Here is a 19,356-nt window from a genome sequence, read left to right on the forward strand (position 1 = left end):
TAGTGACTATTATCACATAAAGAGGCAAATTGAGTCAGAGCTGATTCAATCTGGTAGCATGACATCGTCAAAGCCTTTTCTTGACCTCTCTAAACCAGAACATTTACTTAAACTGAAGGATCGTTTGAAGAAATACTGCCAAAAGGTACTATTTTCAAACTCATGTATAAATTCCGTTTTGGTTAGCCTTCGGTGAATCTACTTATGTCACAATACAGGCACACAAAAGAGTAGTTGATAAACCAATTACAGAAGTTAGAGAAGCTGGAATATGCATGCGTGAAAATTCTTTCTATGTAGACACAGTACGAAGGTCAGTCTGATGCTTTACTATATTCCTATTCCTCTTTAATTTGATAGCATAGACGTGTAACATTGGTCTTCAACATGCCTTACATGGTAGTTTTTCGTGGGGAAAACTGCATTTTCCCTTTTTTATAAGTATAGTATTTGCTACTAATGCTTTTGATGGACATGCTCTAAAATCGTACTTTCATTTGATAATTCCAGCTTTCGTGATAGAAGGTATGAATACAAAGGTCTTAACAAAACTTGGAAAGGAAAATTGGCAGAAGCAAAAGCCAGTGGAAATTCTATCAAAATTCAGGAAGCGCAGGTTCAATGATGCGCTATACATTTTACAGCCTTGTCTCATGTTTCAGGCATTTAAAATTCTTTCCCCTTTCCCACTTGCCTTTTGCAGGACATGGTTGCTCTTTATGATTCTTTGCAACTTGCTCACAAGTGCATATTGAATTCTTTTTATGGATATGTTATGCGCAAGTACGTGAAATTTAAATAGACAGCATGACTTTCATTTGTCTTCATCTTGTATGATAAGCTATGTAACAATTACATAACCTTTCTGATTTAGGGGTGCAAGATGGTACTCTATGGAAATGGCTGGTGTTGTAACATATACTGGTGCAAAGATTATCCAAAACGCTCGACTACTTGTAGAGAAAATTGGAAGGCCACTGGAACTGGATACAGATGGCATTTGGTGTGTTTTGCCTGGTTCTTTTCCAGAGAACTTCACTTTCAAGACAAAGTGAGTAAACTAGTATAATAAAAAATTATTTTCCAAACAAGCTGTTTCATTGTAATACTACGAAGCTCTAATAAGTTCTTTCTGAGATATATCTGTTGAAGTGATTGCCTCAGTTGAGTGTAGTGCTTTCTTGATCTTTTTTTAATCCATCTCGTTCAATTTTTTCAATGTGAGCACCTACTTTTGTGATTTGATCAATGAGTTAGAGGTTCTGAAGTTATCAGGAAGCCATTTAAATGTAAAATCAACAGAACTCCAGAAGAAATATTTGTTGCATCTCAGAGCTAATCAATTATTGCTACCTCTTTCCCAAAGTAGTTGTCATTTTTTTTACCGTGCATATTCTCCAAGACAAAACTGACTTCTAATTCTCATCTAAATAGTTGGTAAAAATTGACAAAAGTGTGATGCTATGAAAGTATTTTTTGTGAATCTCGTGTTATGTTTATGTCCTCAATCTGTATATTGAAAAAGTATGTTAGTGGGCAATAGAGATGCCTGCTGACTGCATGTGAATCTTGTTAGGAATAGCAACCTTGAAGGCCACAGGCCAGTATATATACATGTATAGGTGGCAATATGCAAAGAACCCCTTAGAACACGGAGATATTATACAAAGGCAATATATATATATATCTAACAAATCTTAGTGACTTGTGTTTTGCACTCGATGTAGTACAAAGTAACTACTGCATCTCTATTATTCTCAAGTGATTCATTTACGCAGTTTATTAAACACAGGCTGTCATCATAAGTCTTTATACTCAGTTCTCAATCTAACACTTATTGGTGATATTTCAGAGCTGGGAAGAAGCTCACAATATCTTATCCCTGTGTAATGCTTAATGTTGATGTTGCAAGGAACAACACTAATGATCAATATCAAGTAAGAAATACATGTCTTGCTCTTCTGCAAGTTATACTTCAAATTATTACGTTAATTGAAGTTCTATATTTCTCACCGACAGTCATAATGTTATTAATTGCTTGGTTTCTTTGTTGTCCGACTAGACACTGAAAGATCCAGTAAATAAACTATATACAACACACAGTGAGTGTTCCATTGAATTTGAGGTAGATGGACCTTACAAGGTGAGTACTGTAGTGGTATTACTGTTCCCCTTGTAGTCTTTTTGCAGTATTTCCATTCCTTGATTCAAATTGTTTTGACCAGCCTGAAAACTGATCTATCTTGTTTTTGTAAACCTCGCAACACGTGCTAACATAATAGGCTATGATCCTACCTGCCTCTAAAGAGGAAGGGATTTTGATAAAGAAGAGGTATGCTGTCTTCAATGAAGATGGCACCTTGGCAGAACTTAAAGGTTTTGAGATCAAGCGTAGAGGTGAGCTGAAGCTCATCAAAGTTTTTCAGGTATATGCTTCCTTTTTGCATTAGTTACTTCACTATTCTTTTATATTAGATGTTTTACAAGTGCACACTTATTAAGAAATAAAAACTTGACCATGGAGAGAAGATGTCATGGGTTAGGCCCATGGGGGCCTGTTCGGCCGTCCCAACAGGGAGGCAACGACAGCCAGGGCTAGGGCTGCCGTCGATCTCCACCGCCGTCGCCAAATCGTCGAGATCAAGTCATCATCAAGTTATCTTTTGATTAGGAAACAAATATCTTTTGAATAACAATAGTTTATCTATAGTTAAAGAATAGTTTGGATTTAAATTAGAAAAGATATCATAGTTTGCTTGATAGTCAAGATAGGTCCTCTCTATATAAAGAGAGGTATTGTATCATTTGAAAATTAAGGAAGAAGAGATTGCATCTATTATCTTTCTCCCTCTCCACTCATGGGTGCTGTTCATCGGCGTGAACAGTATCGACGCCACCAGCACCACCGCACACCATCTCTCCCTTCGTCTTGCAGTCGGCTACTCTAGGCGCAAGAAGGCCATCCAACCCCGCTCTACGACCTCCTTCGACTATGATCTCCGCTGTCCTCCCTCTATAAATAAGCGCCCACTACATCTGGTATCAGAGACCATGTGTTCTGGTAGTGTTAGTGAATTCAAAAAGTTTGTGACGGTAGCACTCAAGGGGGAGCGAAAGGACCTCCACGACTTGACATCCATGATCAAATACTTGCAGCTTCGCATGGAACGCCAAGAGGAGCGCCTCACGAATAACAACAACGGCAAGGTGATGATCGACAACACCTCCGTGACACACGAGGCTACCGTTCAACAGGAGGTTGAGGCCGCACGCACGGCAGCAGCCAGGTGTGCTACCCGTGCGGCTGTGGCCACCTCCTTGGGGGTGCCTGACGACAGCTCTTCCGCGGACATGATCGACACCATCCTCCCCGGCTTGTCCACACTCGTCGTTCCGCCATCATCTGGGATGCCTATCCCGGCTTCTTCCTCCATTACGACACTTGATGGATGACCACCCTGCTATGACTTCATGGTACCTAAGTACCATAAGTTGTCGTTCCCCATCTTCGACGGCAAGGACGACCCACTCCCATGGCTTAACAGGTGTGAGCACTTTTTTCTCGGGCAACTCCGAATGTGGAGAGGGTTTGGCTAGCCTCTTTCCACATGACAGGCGTCACGCAGCAGTGGTACATGCACTTGTCCCTGTCCAAGGACCACGACCCTCTCACATGGGAGTCTTTCTCTCGCCTCGTCAACATCCGCTTCGGCCCTCCGACACGTTATAATCCATTGAGCCAGCTTGCTACCCTACGGAAGACAGGTTTCGTAGATGAGTACACGAAGAAGTTCCTTTCGCTTGTTGTTCGCGTCGGGAACTTGGATGAAATACAACAGGTAAACATCGATACCGCAGGATTGACGGAGCCTCTAAAAACAGACGTGGAACTCTAGGAGCCCAAGGACATGGAGGAGGCCATGAGCTTGGCATGTGCCTATGAGAGGCATGCCCATGTCATGGCTAAGGTCAGGCAGCATTTGACGACACCAAGTTCGTTGTCTGTCCATCTTCACGCTCTACACCCTCGGCGGCCAGGGCTGGAGGAACAACGACAACTGAAGGTAACCGCTGGGGGTGGAGGCTGAAGGTGTCAACCCTAGGGTCTTCAAGAAGCTCACATCTGTGGAAATGGTGGAGGAAATGGTGGAGCGCCGCCGACTCAACCTGTGCTTCAACTGCGATGAGCTGTTCTCGAAGGGGCACAAGTGCAAGCACTTATTCCTCCTGAAACTCATCGACAGCGACATGGACGTAGAGGACGAGGGCGCGACGTCCCTCATGATGATGATGGGCAATCAGGAGGATTGTCTCCCTTGTGGCCGCACCATGCTGCTCTTAGCAGCCCTGTGTGAGGGCAGACTCCGCGTTCTTGTAGACACCGGCGCGACACACAACATAATCGACGAGTCCCTCGCACTTCAACTGGGGCTGCCATTGCGCCGTATTCCAATGCGGATTATTGTCGGCAATAGCGATCGCATCATCAGTCGTGGCCTCTGCCGCGACCTACCGTTTGTTTGAGCAAGAGATCTTCTCCATCGACGGCTACACCTTCCCTTTGATGAGTGACACCGAGATCATCTCGAGGACTCCATGGCTTTGCAGCCTGGGTCCTATCCTTTGGGACTTCGCTCGCATGGAGATGAGCTTCCATTGCGGCAACCATATTGTCTGTTTCCTCGGCATCGACACTACTTCACCAACACCTCCTCAGGCGTCATTCTGGGCAGCGCCTGTCCCTGCACTACATAAGCATTAGTCGTTTATGGAGTTTGCAGTTCTTCTGGTGCCGTGGCTCTTGCACCACTTGGAGATGCTTACACACGACTACTGTTTGGAAATTGCATTGACTTGACTGTTAGTTGCCCGACTCCGATAGACACGTTCCTCTTTAGCTTGGACATGACTATTGCCCAGTGCCGCTCTCCGTCACCAGCTCTTAGATTCTCCTCCATTGGCAAGCGAGCTCTACCACCATGTGGGCATCTGGCGCTACTTGGTGGATGTGTCTGGCACCCCTACCATGATGGGGAACACCAGGCGCCCGACATCTCGGCGTTTCACTCTTCGTAGCTACATCGGCAATGTGTCCTATGAGTTCACCATGTGCATCGACCACACCATCCGCAACCTCACTAATGCTTTGGTGTTGGGTGAATTGCGCTCCACAGTGTGGCTTCGGGACAACTCTTCATCATTACGCTAGGAGGACAGGACAGGTTGGGGCATGGATGTCCAACGCGAGGACGCACTGGAAATCAATGGTGGGGTTGGATAGCCTTCTTGCGCCCCAGAGTGGCCGGCTGCAAGGAGGGGGAGGAGGTTATGGCTTGGACCTTTTGTGGCGGATCTCGGGGCACAGACCCTTTTTTTCTACATTTTTAGAGGGGGGCCTGTTCGGCTAGCCCAATAGGGAGGCGATGACAGCCAGGGTGAGGGCTACCACTGATCTCCACCGCATGTGGAAGCCGCCGCCAAATCGTCAAGATCAAGTCATCATCAAGTTATCTTCAGATTAGCAAATAAATATCTTTTGAATAAGAATAGTTTATCTATAGTTAAGGAATAATTTGGATTTAAATTAGGAAGGAGATTATAGTTTACTTGATAGTCAAGGTATGTTCTCTCTGTATAAAGAGAGGTATTGTATCATTTGGAAATTAAGAAAGAAGAGATTGCATCTCTTACCTTTCTCCCTCTCCACTCATGGCTACTGTTCACTAGCATCGCCGCACGTCACCTCCTCCCCCTCCTCCTTGCAGCCGACCACTCTAGGGCACAAGAAGACCATCCAACCCCGCCCTACGACCTCATTCGACTACGATATCCGTTATTCTCCCTCTACAAATAAGCGCCCACTACAGAGATCCCCCTAGCTTCATCTTAAAAGGAGGATAGTATCGAACCCTAAGAAACTCGCTACAACCAGTTCTCAGGGAAGTACCTACTTTTGCGAGCACTCGGGTTGGAGCCTGGGTGGGTGGCCTCTCAACTGGAGGCTTATCACTCAGTTCTCTGCACTTAATAAGAAAGAAACACAAAAAAACAATATTCCTGCCGAATTTGTGTCTTGCTACCTCATTAAATCTGTTTGTCTCCTAAACCAATTAACAAAGAGAATGAGTCTTTTTATTCAGAGAAAAGGTGATTGAGTCTTGTATAATGTAGCTTATAGAAGAACACTTCAATTAGATTTAGCCACGCCTCTTCTTGAAATCCTCCAACGTCATATACAGAACACTTCTCTACTCCTAAAGCATCAAATAGAAAATGATGGAGTACTGTTTTTGCTCTAAAGAGGAATACAGGGAAATAAGTACTGCATCAGTTGGCCAGTTTAATTTCTTAAATTTATAATATTTTTTTTTTTTTGATTGCAGGCAGAGGTATTTGACAAATTTCTCCATGGTTCAACTTTAGAGGAATGCTATGCTGCTGTTGCCTCTGTTGCTAACTGTTGGCTAGACCTACTGGACGTAAGTGATTGTAGAATTAACAATATGCTCGAAAATCTCAACAACCCAACCAGCTTACGTTATCAATCCAGGCAATATATAAAAAACTATTTGTCTATTACAGAATCAAGGAATTGATATTGCTGACAGTGAGTTGCTTGATTTCATATCGGAGTCAAGCACTATGAGTAAATCCCTAGTTGATTATGGAGAGCAGAAGTCGTGTGCTGTAACTACAGCAAAAAGACTTGCTGAATTCCTTGGAGATTCAATGGTTAAAGACAAAGGGCTGCATTGCCAATATATCGTTGCCCGGGAGCCACAAGTAAGTTTTGAAGTGTTTCAGTAATTCACATCATACAGTTACACATATCTTTAAATTAGAACAATTTCCAGTATTATGTCTTCCACTATCTTTCCAATTTCCATATATTGGTACGCCTTTTGTGATCCTTTCAGCAACTGGAGAAACATCCTTGACTCATTTTTTCTTGGATTTTTTTTCGGATTTCAGGGAATTAGTTTGTTTCTATAATGTTGAGCGAGTTGAATTATTTGTATTCATATTGCCTATGGTTAACTTGATTCTTTTAAAATATGTAGGGCACTCCAGTGAGCGAGCGTGCTGTTCCGGTAGCTATATTTGAGACAGATCCTGGTACCATTTTACCTGCAAACTGCTGCTTCTGCATCAGCCAAACTGTTCAATTTACTTAAGATCTCTTGCTATCCATGTATCTTGCAGAGATTGCAAAACATTATTTAAGGAAATGGTGCAGAATGTCCTCTGATGCAAGCATCCGATCTATTGTTGATTGGTCTTACTACAAGCAACGCCTAAGCTCAGCTATTCAGAAAATCATAACAATTCCTGCAGCAATGCAAAAGGTAATACACAATTGTTTATTTCTTGTTATATACGATTACCTGTACTATTTCTGAGATCCTTTCTTCTTACAGATCTCAAACCCTGTTCCTCGAGTTCTTCATCCTGATTGGTTACACAAAAAGGTCAGAGAGAAAGATGATCGATTTCGCCAGCGTAAACTACGTGATATCTTTAGCCCCTTGGCCAAAGATGAGGGGATGCAGAACTTGGATGGGGTTGGAGATATGGAAGATTTATTAGCATCAAACAAAGATTCGAGAAAAAATCCTGCATCCAATGGCTTGAACATCGACAAAGAAAATAATCCAAATGGACCATCAGTGGAAGCTGGTTCAGATAATAGTAAAAACAAGCAAAAACCTCTAACTGGATCAAATATGCCACTCTCTTCGCAATTCCAAAATGATGCCACTGATGAAACAGTTGATAGAAATACTGATTATCAAGGATGGCTTCATGCTAAGAAGAGAAAATGGAAATATGTTCGCGACCAAAAGAAACGTCGAAGGTAATGCCACAGTGAAAATATGCGCATCTTTAAGCACCTCTGGCAGTTAAAATATGCTTGTAACTAATGCTCTGTGGGTGTTGGCCATTTTATGACCCTAGTCCTAGGCAACAAATAGGCTAGTCTTAATGAGTGCACTTGAGCCCACGTTGATATATTATTTGTTTAGGCTGATGACAGTATGCTGATGTTCTGTGAAGAGCCATTGGCTTTTGGAGCGATGCATCACTTTATAAGCTTAAGCGTGACATGCCAGACCATTGACCATGATATGCTGTAGTACTGGAGAAATTCACTATGATTATTATTTTTGGTTATGCAATAATTTCAGCCCAGTATGTTTCTTTTATCTGCAGCATGTAATACAAATTAGGGGGCATACCACCTTACTTAAAGCTCAAGTGTGTTTGAGTAAATTTACTCATGGAAAAAGGAAAATGGTAAGTGTGCGGTACTGCATAATGAAGCCTGAACTTTTAATAGGTTACGTTGTTACAAGCTTACCACGATTTGTGGGAGTTCAACTGCTAAGTTTCTGTTTGGCCTTACTGGCGCTTATCCAATTAGCCCACTCATAATTTGTTTTGCATGAGCCCCAAAGCTGTTGCCTCAGTGTATGCAGGGTGGTGCTTCTATTTGGAAGGTGAACTCTAGCTTATTGAATAAGCTGAACTATGTTTGGACCTAGCTTCAGCTTTTAGGCCTCCCAAATGGTCTCACTGGCCATTTCTATCCTACTTCTTCCTATGAGATCAGAACATAATAAGACATACTTACCCTTAGAGCGAGTCTATGATAGGGGCACCAGGTTTTAGATGTTATAGAAGTAATGCCTTTGACTTGTTTCATCCAGTGGCCTAACCTTGTCTGTCTTCAAGGGTTTTGATGGATACCTTATGTTCTTTGAGCTACTCTATAGTATTTTAGTTCTTTTATTCTGGAGCTATTAATGTAGACTGACTGGTATCAGAGCCTGAGTTGCATCTAGAATGTAAAGAACTGGTTCGTTGATCACGTGGCTACTGTGTCGTGTCTCCGGTGCTTGTATTATTTGGTTTTAGACCAGAAGATTGATCCCACCTCTGTTCTGTCAAAGCTTATGTCTCTCTTCCGCTTCTGTCAGGTTGGGTGCTGCTACCACTTTTGATGGGCCTACTAATTCTTTGTTTTCTGTGAGAAATGTCAATCAGTTGCATGGAAACAATAGGAACCGATCTGGAAACAATAGGAATCAATCTACATTTTTCCAGAAACAAGAATTGGCCCTCTTTAGATCTCATTGGCAGGCATGTAACTTCTACTATCTATTATGCCTTATAGCAAATTTTCTTACCATCGCAATTTCTGTAATTAATGTCTTCATTTACATTGATGCTTGACAAGTCCATATATTGTCCACACCAGATAATCCAGCTTGCTTCAAGTACAATCCCTGGCTGCTTTTTTGCATGGGTTGTTGCTGAGGGAATCATGTTCAAGATTCCTATCAGCGTGCCTAGAGTTTTTTATCTAAACTCAAAGGCTCCTGTCACAGATGAGTTTCCAGGAAGGCGTGTGAAAAAGATTCTTCCTCATGGAAGACCTTGTTTCAATCTCATTGAGGTGAATATTTGAACATTAGCTGTAAAGTAACCAGGGGTACAATTTTTCACTAACAGAACATACTAATGGCTATGGCATTCAGGTTGCAACTAGTGAAGAACAGTTCAGGGCTGAAGGCAAAAAAATTGCTGCACATCTAGCAGAGCCAGATGTTGAGCTGAGTGTTAAACATGTATCTGGGATATGGTTTTGTATGGTTTTCTTTTATCTCCCTTATTACCTTGAATTGCATCTAGGGAATATATGAGACAAAAATTCCACCGGAGCTCAATATCATTCTCCAAATTGGCTGTGTATGCAAAGTGGACAAGTCTGCAAAAAAACGAAGTATACAAGATGGATGGGATCTTGCTGAGTTGCAAATGAAAACAACCGCAGAGTGCTCATACCTGGAACAAACAGTTTCATTTTTCTATTTATATCACAGGTAGCTCTGATAATATAGCTATGATAAGCACAACGATTTATAATGGTGATTTACATATGGTGCTCGATTAGCAATTTTATATGGTGATAAGCACATAAAACTTATAATAGTGATTCACGTATGTTCTCGATTAGCAATTTTATATTGTGCCTGCAGTATATATGACAATACTATTATCTTCACTGGAGTTCAATGAGTCATTTCCATTTATTAAACAACATTTATGTACATTATTCACTCTTAATATTCTTTATCTTGAGTGATTAATTATACCCATTTGCCATCTCTGTCAAAAGTAGAAAAGGCAGTTATAGTTAATTAATTCAAGCATTTGTATTGCAGAGTAAAATGCTAGTTTTATTGCATGCATGGTCTCCTTTGCAGGACCCCAGGATTGTTTCTAGGACATTATCTCACAACCAGTAAACACATGTTTACAATCTTTAACTCTTAAAATGTTTCATAGGATGGGTGTCACTGTCTTACTTAAAACCTTGAATGTACCAATATGTTGATAATGCTATTCCATTTTCTAAAAAAAAGCAATATGTTGGATAGCTGATAACCTGGATACTCTATCAACCTGTATTTTACCAACCAATACTTAAAACCTTGACTGTACCAATGTGTTGGAAAGCTAATAACCTTGACTGTAGCCATTTTTAATCTTTATTTATATTTTCGTTTTAATTTGAGACTGATGTATGCATTCTTTTATTTCCAGCTTGTCTGAAGGAAGGGCTGTATATGTCTTGTACTTTCCTGCATCTTTCAGAATACATGGAGTGGTCGTCAATCCTTTCCGTAATAAAGAATTATCTCCGTCATTTCTTGAAAAGCAATTTCGAGATGCTTGCCAAGCTTTCGGTTCTATGCCTGAGAATCTTACTTTCAATGTATGAGCAAAATCATGAAATTCAATACATAAGTTTTCTCATGCTTTAGCATACCACATTCTGATTATTGGATTCTCTCTTTAGGTGGACTACCAAACATCAATTGATGCAGGTAGCAAACACGTGCAAATAATGTTACTTGAGTACAGGTATGCCATTTTATGATTGTTTCGAAAATTAATCTTATTTGTTGCTTCTTTTCTGTGAGCCATGAACACTTTATTGAATTGCTTTTAGTGATTTGTGGCATTAATAAGTACTGGACATGCATATATGCAAATTTTGTATCCTGTGCTCACATCCAGATTTGTTTTTTCATGACAACTGCCTGGTTACTGGCACAAGCCAATCTTTTTCAAAAAAAAAAAACCTTGACCAACCTAGGAGGAACTATGTGGCATTGTGTAAATAAGAAGAAATAGGGACCTATTCAAGCTAAAGAGGACTCAAACCTGGTGGTAGGGTTGTACACCCACACCTCCCAGCAACTGAGCTGTTCCTTAGCCAATCTTTTTCTAGAAAACTATACAGCAACGACAAGAACAACAACAGAGTCTTTTAGTCCAAAGCAAGTTGGAGTATGCTAGAGTTGAAACCTAATAAGTGCCACCAACAACGAGAATAAAAAAGCAAAAAAAAAGTTATTAGTAATAATAGTAAAAGAAGATTGATAGCCTAGGTCATTGTTTGGTCACGTGGATTTCTGATTTCCACATGTTCCTACCCAAGGATAATTCTTTTGGTATAGTTTTCTAGAAAACTATCTGGGTTAAAAATATTTCTTATTCAAATTTAAATATTCTTTTTTATGGGGAAAATTATAAAATTTAGACAAAACTGAGATGCATAATATCATAAGAAATCAATATATAAATCAAGAATGAGTGACAGCTTGTACACTGATTATATAGTATTAAATTAAATATTTTGCTCTACCGGTCAGTTGGTTGGCACTATGAAGAATAGCCAATAGCATCTGAAGTGTTTCTTGATTTAGGGTTGCCCGCTTTCTTCAGCTTAGTTCACCTCATTTGTAAGTATGATTTACTGCATTTTGTTGTGTCATGTAAATGATTGCTGGAAGGCGATAGTTGGGTTGCAAGGTAGTTTCTTATATTGCTGGACGTGAAATCGTTGATAGTTCTTAAAGGTGGCCAGCAAAGTTGCCATAGCGTCGGGATATCATCACCATAACGCCAATATATCGGCGTGGCGGAGAACGGCGTCTCGCCACAGGGACGCCACAGCTTTTAGACATGGCGGGTGAGGGAGAGGAGTAACTATATCCCTGTCCGCTGCCCGTGCTCGGTGCAAATTTGGTGGGAGCGGGTGGCGCGGGGATGGCGGAGGGAGCTGGCGGCGCTGGTGGCACGGGGATGGCGGAGGGAGAAGGTGGCACGGGGAGGGAGTAGGCGGTGCTGGTGGCACGGGGAGGGCAAGATGCGTGGGAAGGGCGGAAGGAGCAGGCGGCGCATGGGAGGGAGGAGATGGAGGGGTAGGGTAAGTGGAAGAGTGTGGGCTTACATGGGTTAAATTAGTGGGCTGGATTGGTTTACATGGGTCGAATTTGTGTATTCTCCTTTTTTTTCTTTTTTTCCTTCTTTTTTATGTATACCTTGAGAGATAATGTGTATTAGGAAAAAGTATTGAAATGTGTATACTCGCCACGCCAACGTGTGTATGGGGTCGCCACGCCGCGCTCTATAGTGCTGTAAAGTTGTGAAGGTAGTGGGTCGTCACACCTCGCCACGCCGCCGTACAACTATGGTGGCCAGTGTATGCAAAGTAATAGAATAAAGTATCATCTTCAGTGGAGAAGTTAATAGAATCAAGTATCGTCTTCAGTGGAGAAGTTATTACTGTCTCTTTGAATGGCTTTTGGTGATGCTGTATTACTAATTGTGTGCGGCCATATGCTTCCCCTGCTGTGGATATTAGACACTGGTTCCTGCGTATTCATGTTGGTCATTGAAACCATTATCGGATAGTGTAAAACTATAAACCTTTTAGATATTAGCATTGTATTACCAAATGTATGTTGTCATATGCTTCTCCCACTATGCGGGTGTCAAGCGCTGGTTGCTCTGTACCTATAATGGTCACTAGTGAAACCAACGTTGGAGTGTGTGCAAAGAGATGTTTTAAAAATTAAAATTTACCGCATGAAACTGGCAGATATCCCTATTCCGTACGTTGTTCAATAGCTTGATTCACCATGTAACCCAAATTTATTGTTGCTGTAATACTTGTAACTGTCACATCAGATCTCGTGTTGCAACTAATCCAGTATAGTCCTTCGTTGTGTCTGGCTTTTTTCAGAATAACGTTGTGTCTGCCTAAGTTTAGTCTGAAAGAACACTGACCTAAGGTAGTGACAAACTGATTCAGGAGTACATGAAGTGCAAATGTTTTACATAAAATGCATGATTCAACACCACAATTACCAAATTTATACACACTGTTTTATGAATAAGTTATTCACAAGATTCTAGTTTGTCTGTCTATTATTTAGTTATTTGGCTTATCATGGCTAAGTGAATTATTTTGTAGGCAACAACATCCTGGACCTGTCATAGGCGTCATAGAATGCCCTAAACTCGAAGATATAAAGGCAGCTGTACGAGCCCTTGATGATTTCCCGTGTGTAACCATTCCTTGTAATGCACGGGACAACAACTATCAGGTATATAACGGACAACGGTGATTACATTTTATTTTCATTTTTGTTTCTTCCTCTTCTTGTTTCACTTACTCCTATTTCTTCAGGCTCTCGGTTGGCAAGCAACAGCTGGTCGAACAAGCATGCAGCGTTGTGCTGCATCAACCCAGTGGTTCAATGAACGAATTTCACTCGCTAGATATGCACATGTAAGTGTTTTCTACTAGGAATTCTATACTTTTTTAGTAGGTTATTTCAGTTCTTATGAAATTGGATTGAACATCAATGCTTTGAAACAGGTGCCATTGGGAAATTTTGAACTAGATTGGCTTCTTTTTACTGCTGATGTGTTCTTTTCAAGGGCATTGCGTGATCAACAGCAGGTTTGTCCTATCTTGAATCGGGGAAATTAGGGTCTATTTTGTCTGAATGGCTGCATTTCGAATCTCATGCACTTCTCTGTTATGTTCTTTGTGGTGAGCTCCTGATTGACACGATCTCTCCTTTGCGCACCATAAGGCTCCCAGCTTATTGAATGATATGCAGCTTTCCAGTAATACATGCATTCATACAAGTCATCTCCATCATATTCAAAATTATACCTTGCCTTTGACCATAGAAAGCTGAGTACATTCCTGGTCTGACATCATGTGAGTTATATATGTTTTTCTAAAGGAAAATAAGTAGGAACTGTCTGCCAAAAATCTTTCCCTACATTTCCTTAGGGAATAGTGGGGTCTGCTATTTGAGCTATGTTTCCCTGAATTATACCTATTAATCGCCAAATTGCTACAATTCTGCTGATTCTGAAGCTGGTCCTTCATTGAAACGTATTATTCCATTACTGTATTTCAAAGGGCCAAACCAAAACTCTAAACTCGGTGACTTGACAATTTTGCAAGGAATGAATTGGCATATGTCAAGTTCATGCTGAGTTGTGTGGAAAATCCTTCCTGCTCTCAAACTACCAGGAAGTGGAAAGAGACTGATATTATTATTTGTAAGGCAGTCTTGTACTTGTTAAAGAAATTCTGCCTCAATGGCTCACTGTATGGGCAGTTCCTGATGAAAGCTGTAATGACACAATGGTTCGGCCAGTTTCTGATGGAAGTTGGAATGACCTAGGTCTTTGCTGTACTGTCTTGATCAGATTGTTTTGTTAACACTAAAGTTCATTAGCCCTTGCTTTTGTCCTCTCCAAATTAAATGGGCAAAAATAAAAGAAATATACATAGTAGCTTTTTCTGCCTAAAGCTGAGCAGTCATCATGGTAGCTTAGTTGTGTGGTGTTTGTGCTATGCTGTGGTGCAAATATTTGGGCTGGGAACTGTGTCATGTCAACTGCGGGGTAACAGCCCATTTAAACCTGAAGCTGTACTTGTGCCACTGTCTTTGGTTTAGATTAATGAACCTGAAGCCTGAAGGTTGACCCTGTTCGTTAAAAGAAAAGACCAAGATGGTATGGTTTGAAGCTTTTTGTAATGTCTTCCTGATTTGCTATATATGCTAGGTACTATGGATATCTGATGATGGCATTCCTGATTTAGGAGGCACTTACGAAGGAGACACATGCTTTGCTGATGAGGTGAGAAGCTTTGTTTTATTTTCCCAGGGCTGCATTGTATTTTACCCTTTGCATTTTATTTTTTGCCATTTGACTAAACACGACCTCGTTTTGCAGGTCATTCAGCCTGCGCTTACTTATCCTGGTGCATACAGAAGAGTTTCTGTTGAGCTGAAGGTAAGCTTCCAATGCGTTGGCTTGGACATCATAGAATGCCATATGTTAATCGCCATGCTGATAATCGGCATGTACATACATGTATTTCTTCTACAGATCCATCATTTGGCTGTTAATTCTCTCCTGAAGAGCAGTCAAGTGGATGAAATGGACGGAGGATCCATCGGTAGCTTTGGAAGAGACATGGCACCTGGTCCACAGGCCGCTGAAACTGACTTTGATGATCCTAGCTTATGTGCACCTGCTTTCCAGGTGCTAAAGCAACTCATTCAGAGATGCATTTCAGATGCAGTGTCGTCTGGAAATGTATTCGCTGATGCAATATTGCAACATCTCTACCGTTGGCTTTGCAGGTAATAACTCGTATGTTTGCACTTGAACTCGTTAGTAATTGTATTTCTAATTTTCTTCAGTGTTCTTTGCACTTTCTTGTATGTCTATTTTTCAGCCCACGGTCGAAACTTCATGACCCAGCTCTCCATCGCCTTCTTCATAATGTAAGCTAAATTAATTGACTGCTGTCAGTCCTTTTTCAAAATACATATATTGTGCAAACTATGTACATTGTTGACTATTATATTTGCAAAAGCATACTTATTTTCTTAACAATAAGTTTTTTTAGTATTCTAGTGTCACTTGATATACTGTCACATGTCAACATTACTTTCTCTATCTTTAACTTCCTTACTCTTCTTCTCCTTTATGGTTGAACTTTATCAGGTTATGAAGAAGGTATTTGCTCTAATGTTGGCTGAGTTTCGGAAGCTTGGAGCTAATGTTATCTTTGCAAACTTTTCTAAGATAATCATTGATACTGGAAAAGTGGATTTGTCATCGGCACGTGCATACTGTGATAGCTTATTAAAGACCTTACAGACAAGGTATTGTTTCATCTCCAGTTCCAAATTTGAATTGTTTAGATAAAGGAAACTGTTCCAGCCTCTGCATCATGAGATTCATAAAGCCTAGTGCATTATTACATTGTTACAGCTCAAGGCTGAAACATCAAGGAAATAGAATAACAAGCCACACGATGTTTGAAATATCAACCAACAACAATAACAACACAGCCAAATTTGAATGGGTGATTCTCTTAACTGAAAACTAGGAGTGTCTGTTTTCAGGGACCTTTTTGAGTGGATAGAGCTGGAACCTTTGCACTATTGGCATTCCTTATTGTTCATGGATCAGGTTTGTGCATCTTGTTGTGTTACTATAAACATATTGATTTATTTCACTGTGTTTCTTATAGACCGGATATTCACCTTGTATGTTTCATATCTTGTTTTATGTTTCAGTATAACTATGGTGGCATTCAGGCTAAAACACAAGATGCGGACTGTTCAGATGGTGATAACGATATTGATATAGTCTCAAGCTGGAACATAGCAGAATACTTGCCCAAACCTACACAGGTCATTCATCTTTCTGAAGTCAGAGTCACCCTAACATTAGTTGCTTCTGTTTGTCTACTGTAACTTTCTTTACTTTGCATCATACGTTCAACAACTATCCTGCAACTGAAAGTTGAGTGATTGCGAACGTTTTACTCCTTTAATGCAATGATATGCAATTCTCCTGCATGTTTGAGAAAAAAGTTGGGTGATTGCTTCAACCTCTTTTCTTTCTTTCCAGGATCACTTTGTCTTAATCATCTCAGAGTTCTTATATATTCCATGGAAATACATGCAAGAAGTAGCTAAGCAAGCAACTATAAGGGATGATACCTCATGCACTCCATCTATAACAGTCATGGCTGCTGAGAATCTTGAGGGTCAGGTCATAGGATATCTCTGTGACCAGGTAATCCAGACAAATATATGTTTTTGAAAGGACAGACAAATATATGTTGCTTTAAAGTTGACATAAAAATGGTTACCATAGTGTAATTTTAACCACAATGAATCTATCGCCATTTCTTGTGCATAAGGCTAATCTTGATTTCTATTTACATGGTATTCAAATTTCAAAAATAGTTGCTGCACATTCTCGATTGTACATATTTATGAATGGAGGGAGTATCATCTGATGTCCAAATGCAGTCTTCTCTAACCTGGTTTTAATACCTGATTATGCAGATCAGCACTTTCTTTGCAGACAAGCTTCTAAAAATTGTAAGTGATATACTTCACCATTTCAAAGGGAAAAGCAAGTTTGAATCAAATGAACCAACAAATAGAGAATCCAGTCCTCACAGACATAAAGGAGATGCTGCATTGGAGTTCATTAAGCATATCTGTGCTGTTCTTGCTCTTGATCAGAATGTTCAGCATGATATTCTGGTAAATCTCCTGTGTGAACCAGTCAATTGATAGTTATTGTTTCACTGTTGCAATGCTTGATAGTTATTGTTTTCACTGTTGCAATGTAAAGCAGAAGATTATATTTTACTGCTTCAGCTTTTTAAATGAGTTCAGTACCCTCCCTGTGCTATTGCTATATCTGCAGTCTAAGAGCATGTCTGTCTTCTCGGATCTAGTTGCATGCATACTGACCACTCAAGCAAAAAACTTCGGAGTCATGGCATTGTCCTGTCTTGATTAACTTATTTTGTTACAAAATAGCGATATCTAATGCTCTTGTGCTGCATTCTGACATGAAATTCAACTCATTTTCTTTCAAATGTTGTAGTCAGAATAGCCATTCCTTGACCATTAGCTTAGACTTTTACACTTGTAATTGCGGTAGTATTCCTCTCAGCATCTTAAATGCCTTTGACAGAGAATGAGGAAGAACTTGTTAAAGTTGGTTCGTGTAAAGGAGTTTGCTCCAGAAGCACAATTCCAAGACCCATGTGCCTCATTCACTCTCCCAAATGTGATTTGCAGGTATTGTACCTCTGAACTAGATTTATGGAAAGCGCTCGTTTGATCTTTGTCATTGAATTGTAGGGTTTTGGAAACCGTTTTATGAATAATTTATGATGATTTTTTAGCTACTTCATTCTTTTATGCTTGCAACGATGCACATGAGTTAGTAATGTTATTTAAGTTGTGAAATGCATCTTCATAGCAAAGGAAGAATATGAATTAGAACCAAATGTTTTTTTTTTTTTACTTTTTATGTGGCTAGTCCCCAGCTGAGTTTCCCCAATATGTAAAATTCGTACGCCCTTAGGTTCTAGGCTGCTTGCTGGCTCAGACTGAAAATGTAACCCCTGACAGTAAATTGTTTCAAGCTGTTCTGTAGAACTACAATGTACAGAATAAGCACTTTTTTATTTCCCTTGATGTTAATATATGATAAAACAAAACCATGTTGGCAGCTATTGCAATGATTGCCGGGATCTTGATCTCTGCCGTGATTCAACACTCCAAGGCCAGGAGTGGAGATGTGCGGTGCCGCAGTGTGGGCAGCCATACCACCGTGAGCAGATGGAAAATGCACTACTACAGGTAGTCCGCCAGCGAGAGAGGCTGTACCACTTGCAGGATCTGGTCTGCCTCCGCTGCAGGCAAGTAAAAGCCGCCCATTTGTCCGAGCAGTGCTCCTGTGGAGGCTCGTTCCGGTGCAAGGAAGAATCATCGTATTTTCTTAGTAAAATGCGGGTATTCCTGAACGTCGCCGCCAGCCAAAAATTCCAGCTCCTACAAGACTGCGTGCAATGGATTCTTGAAGTCAGATGACGCACGCTGCTAACTCGGGTAGCATACTGTAGCTGATCTTTAGATTGTAGCCCCCAACTTACATAGGCTAGAGCTCCAATGAGTATACATAAATCGGTGTATAATAGTATCAAGTTTGATCTTCCGTAGTGAAACAGTTCAGACTATCAATCTATGTATTTCTTTTGCTCTAAGAGCTAGAAATTCTCGCAATAATCTTTAGAGAAGAGAGTTCTAGAAATTTCCTCTAGTTGAGAGGATGAGTAAGGATCGGCATTGTTGCCGCCAAAAGTATTGCCATGTTATTATATCTTTAATAACTTTTTGCTAATATAAACCGTAAAAAGTATCAATCAGACCTGTTGGAGACCATGACGATAACACAATTATACCTTCAATTATAGGCATTAGAGTTTAACGGCAAAGTTGCATTGCGTCTTCAAATCTAGCTGCCTGGATTATTATTAATTTCGCTAGTTTTGTGTACGCAAGGCCTAATGATGTGAATCTCAATACACGATATTAGATGTTTGTTAAGTATATGTTTTAGTACGTTTTATGAATGTAATAC

The 19,356-nt window shown here is 40.5% G+C and overlaps 1 protein-coding gene across 3 annotated transcripts in view; it reads left to right on the top strand.

The window, feature by feature from the left end:
* Positions 1 to 19,138, top strand: part of LOC133922103 (DNA polymerase epsilon catalytic subunit A-like) — a 29,625-nt gene extending 10,487 nt beyond the window's left edge. For 2 of the 3 annotated variants that reach the window (XM_062367276.1, XM_062367278.1), the window contains 33 exons: positions 4 to 145; positions 219 to 313; positions 511 to 616; positions 704 to 783; positions 875 to 1,051; positions 1,853 to 1,937; positions 2,063 to 2,143; positions 2,283 to 2,426; positions 6,384 to 6,479; positions 6,583 to 6,783; positions 7,062 to 7,116; positions 7,204 to 7,346; positions 7,419 to 7,855; positions 8,979 to 9,141; positions 9,260 to 9,457; positions 9,540 to 9,612; positions 9,692 to 9,884; positions 10,609 to 10,780; positions 10,865 to 10,929; positions 13,331 to 13,463; positions 13,547 to 13,648; positions 13,739 to 13,822; positions 14,950 to 15,024; positions 15,121 to 15,180; positions 15,277 to 15,533; positions 15,629 to 15,677; positions 15,901 to 16,061; positions 16,305 to 16,371; positions 16,479 to 16,595; positions 16,816 to 16,983; positions 17,259 to 17,462; positions 17,902 to 18,008; positions 18,446 to 19,138. In XM_062367276.1, coding sequence (XP_062223260.1) covers positions 4 to 145; positions 219 to 313; positions 511 to 616; positions 704 to 783; positions 875 to 1,051; positions 1,853 to 1,937; positions 2,063 to 2,143; positions 2,283 to 2,426; positions 6,384 to 6,479; positions 6,583 to 6,783; positions 7,062 to 7,116; positions 7,204 to 7,346; positions 7,419 to 7,855; positions 8,979 to 9,141; positions 9,260 to 9,457; positions 9,540 to 9,612; positions 9,692 to 9,884; positions 10,609 to 10,780; positions 10,865 to 10,929; positions 13,331 to 13,463; positions 13,547 to 13,648; positions 13,739 to 13,822; positions 14,950 to 15,024; positions 15,121 to 15,180; positions 15,277 to 15,533; positions 15,629 to 15,677; positions 15,901 to 16,061; positions 16,305 to 16,371; positions 16,479 to 16,595; positions 16,816 to 16,983; positions 17,259 to 17,462; positions 17,902 to 18,008; positions 18,446 to 18,806 — 4,651 coding nt within the window. In that variant the 3' untranslated portion in view covers positions 18,807 to 19,138. The remainder of the gene's footprint in view (positions 1 to 3; positions 146 to 218; positions 314 to 510; positions 617 to 703; positions 784 to 874; positions 1,052 to 1,852; positions 1,938 to 2,062; positions 2,144 to 2,282; positions 2,427 to 6,383; positions 6,480 to 6,582; positions 6,784 to 7,061; positions 7,117 to 7,203; positions 7,347 to 7,418; positions 7,856 to 8,978; positions 9,142 to 9,259; positions 9,458 to 9,539; positions 9,613 to 9,691; positions 9,885 to 10,608; positions 10,781 to 10,864; positions 10,930 to 13,330; positions 13,464 to 13,546; positions 13,649 to 13,738; positions 13,823 to 14,949; positions 15,025 to 15,120; positions 15,181 to 15,276; positions 15,534 to 15,628; positions 15,678 to 15,900; positions 16,062 to 16,304; positions 16,372 to 16,478; positions 16,596 to 16,815; positions 16,984 to 17,258; positions 17,463 to 17,901; positions 18,009 to 18,445) is intronic. The other variant, XM_062367277.1, reaches the window with a different exon arrangement.
* Positions 19,139 to 19,356: the final 218 nt, after the last annotated feature.

Source organism: Phragmites australis, chromosome 6 (genome assembly GCF_958298935.1).
Source record: "Phragmites australis chromosome 6, lpPhrAust1.1, whole genome shotgun sequence".
NCBI lineage: Eukaryota > Viridiplantae > Streptophyta > Magnoliopsida > Poales > Poaceae > Phragmites > Phragmites australis.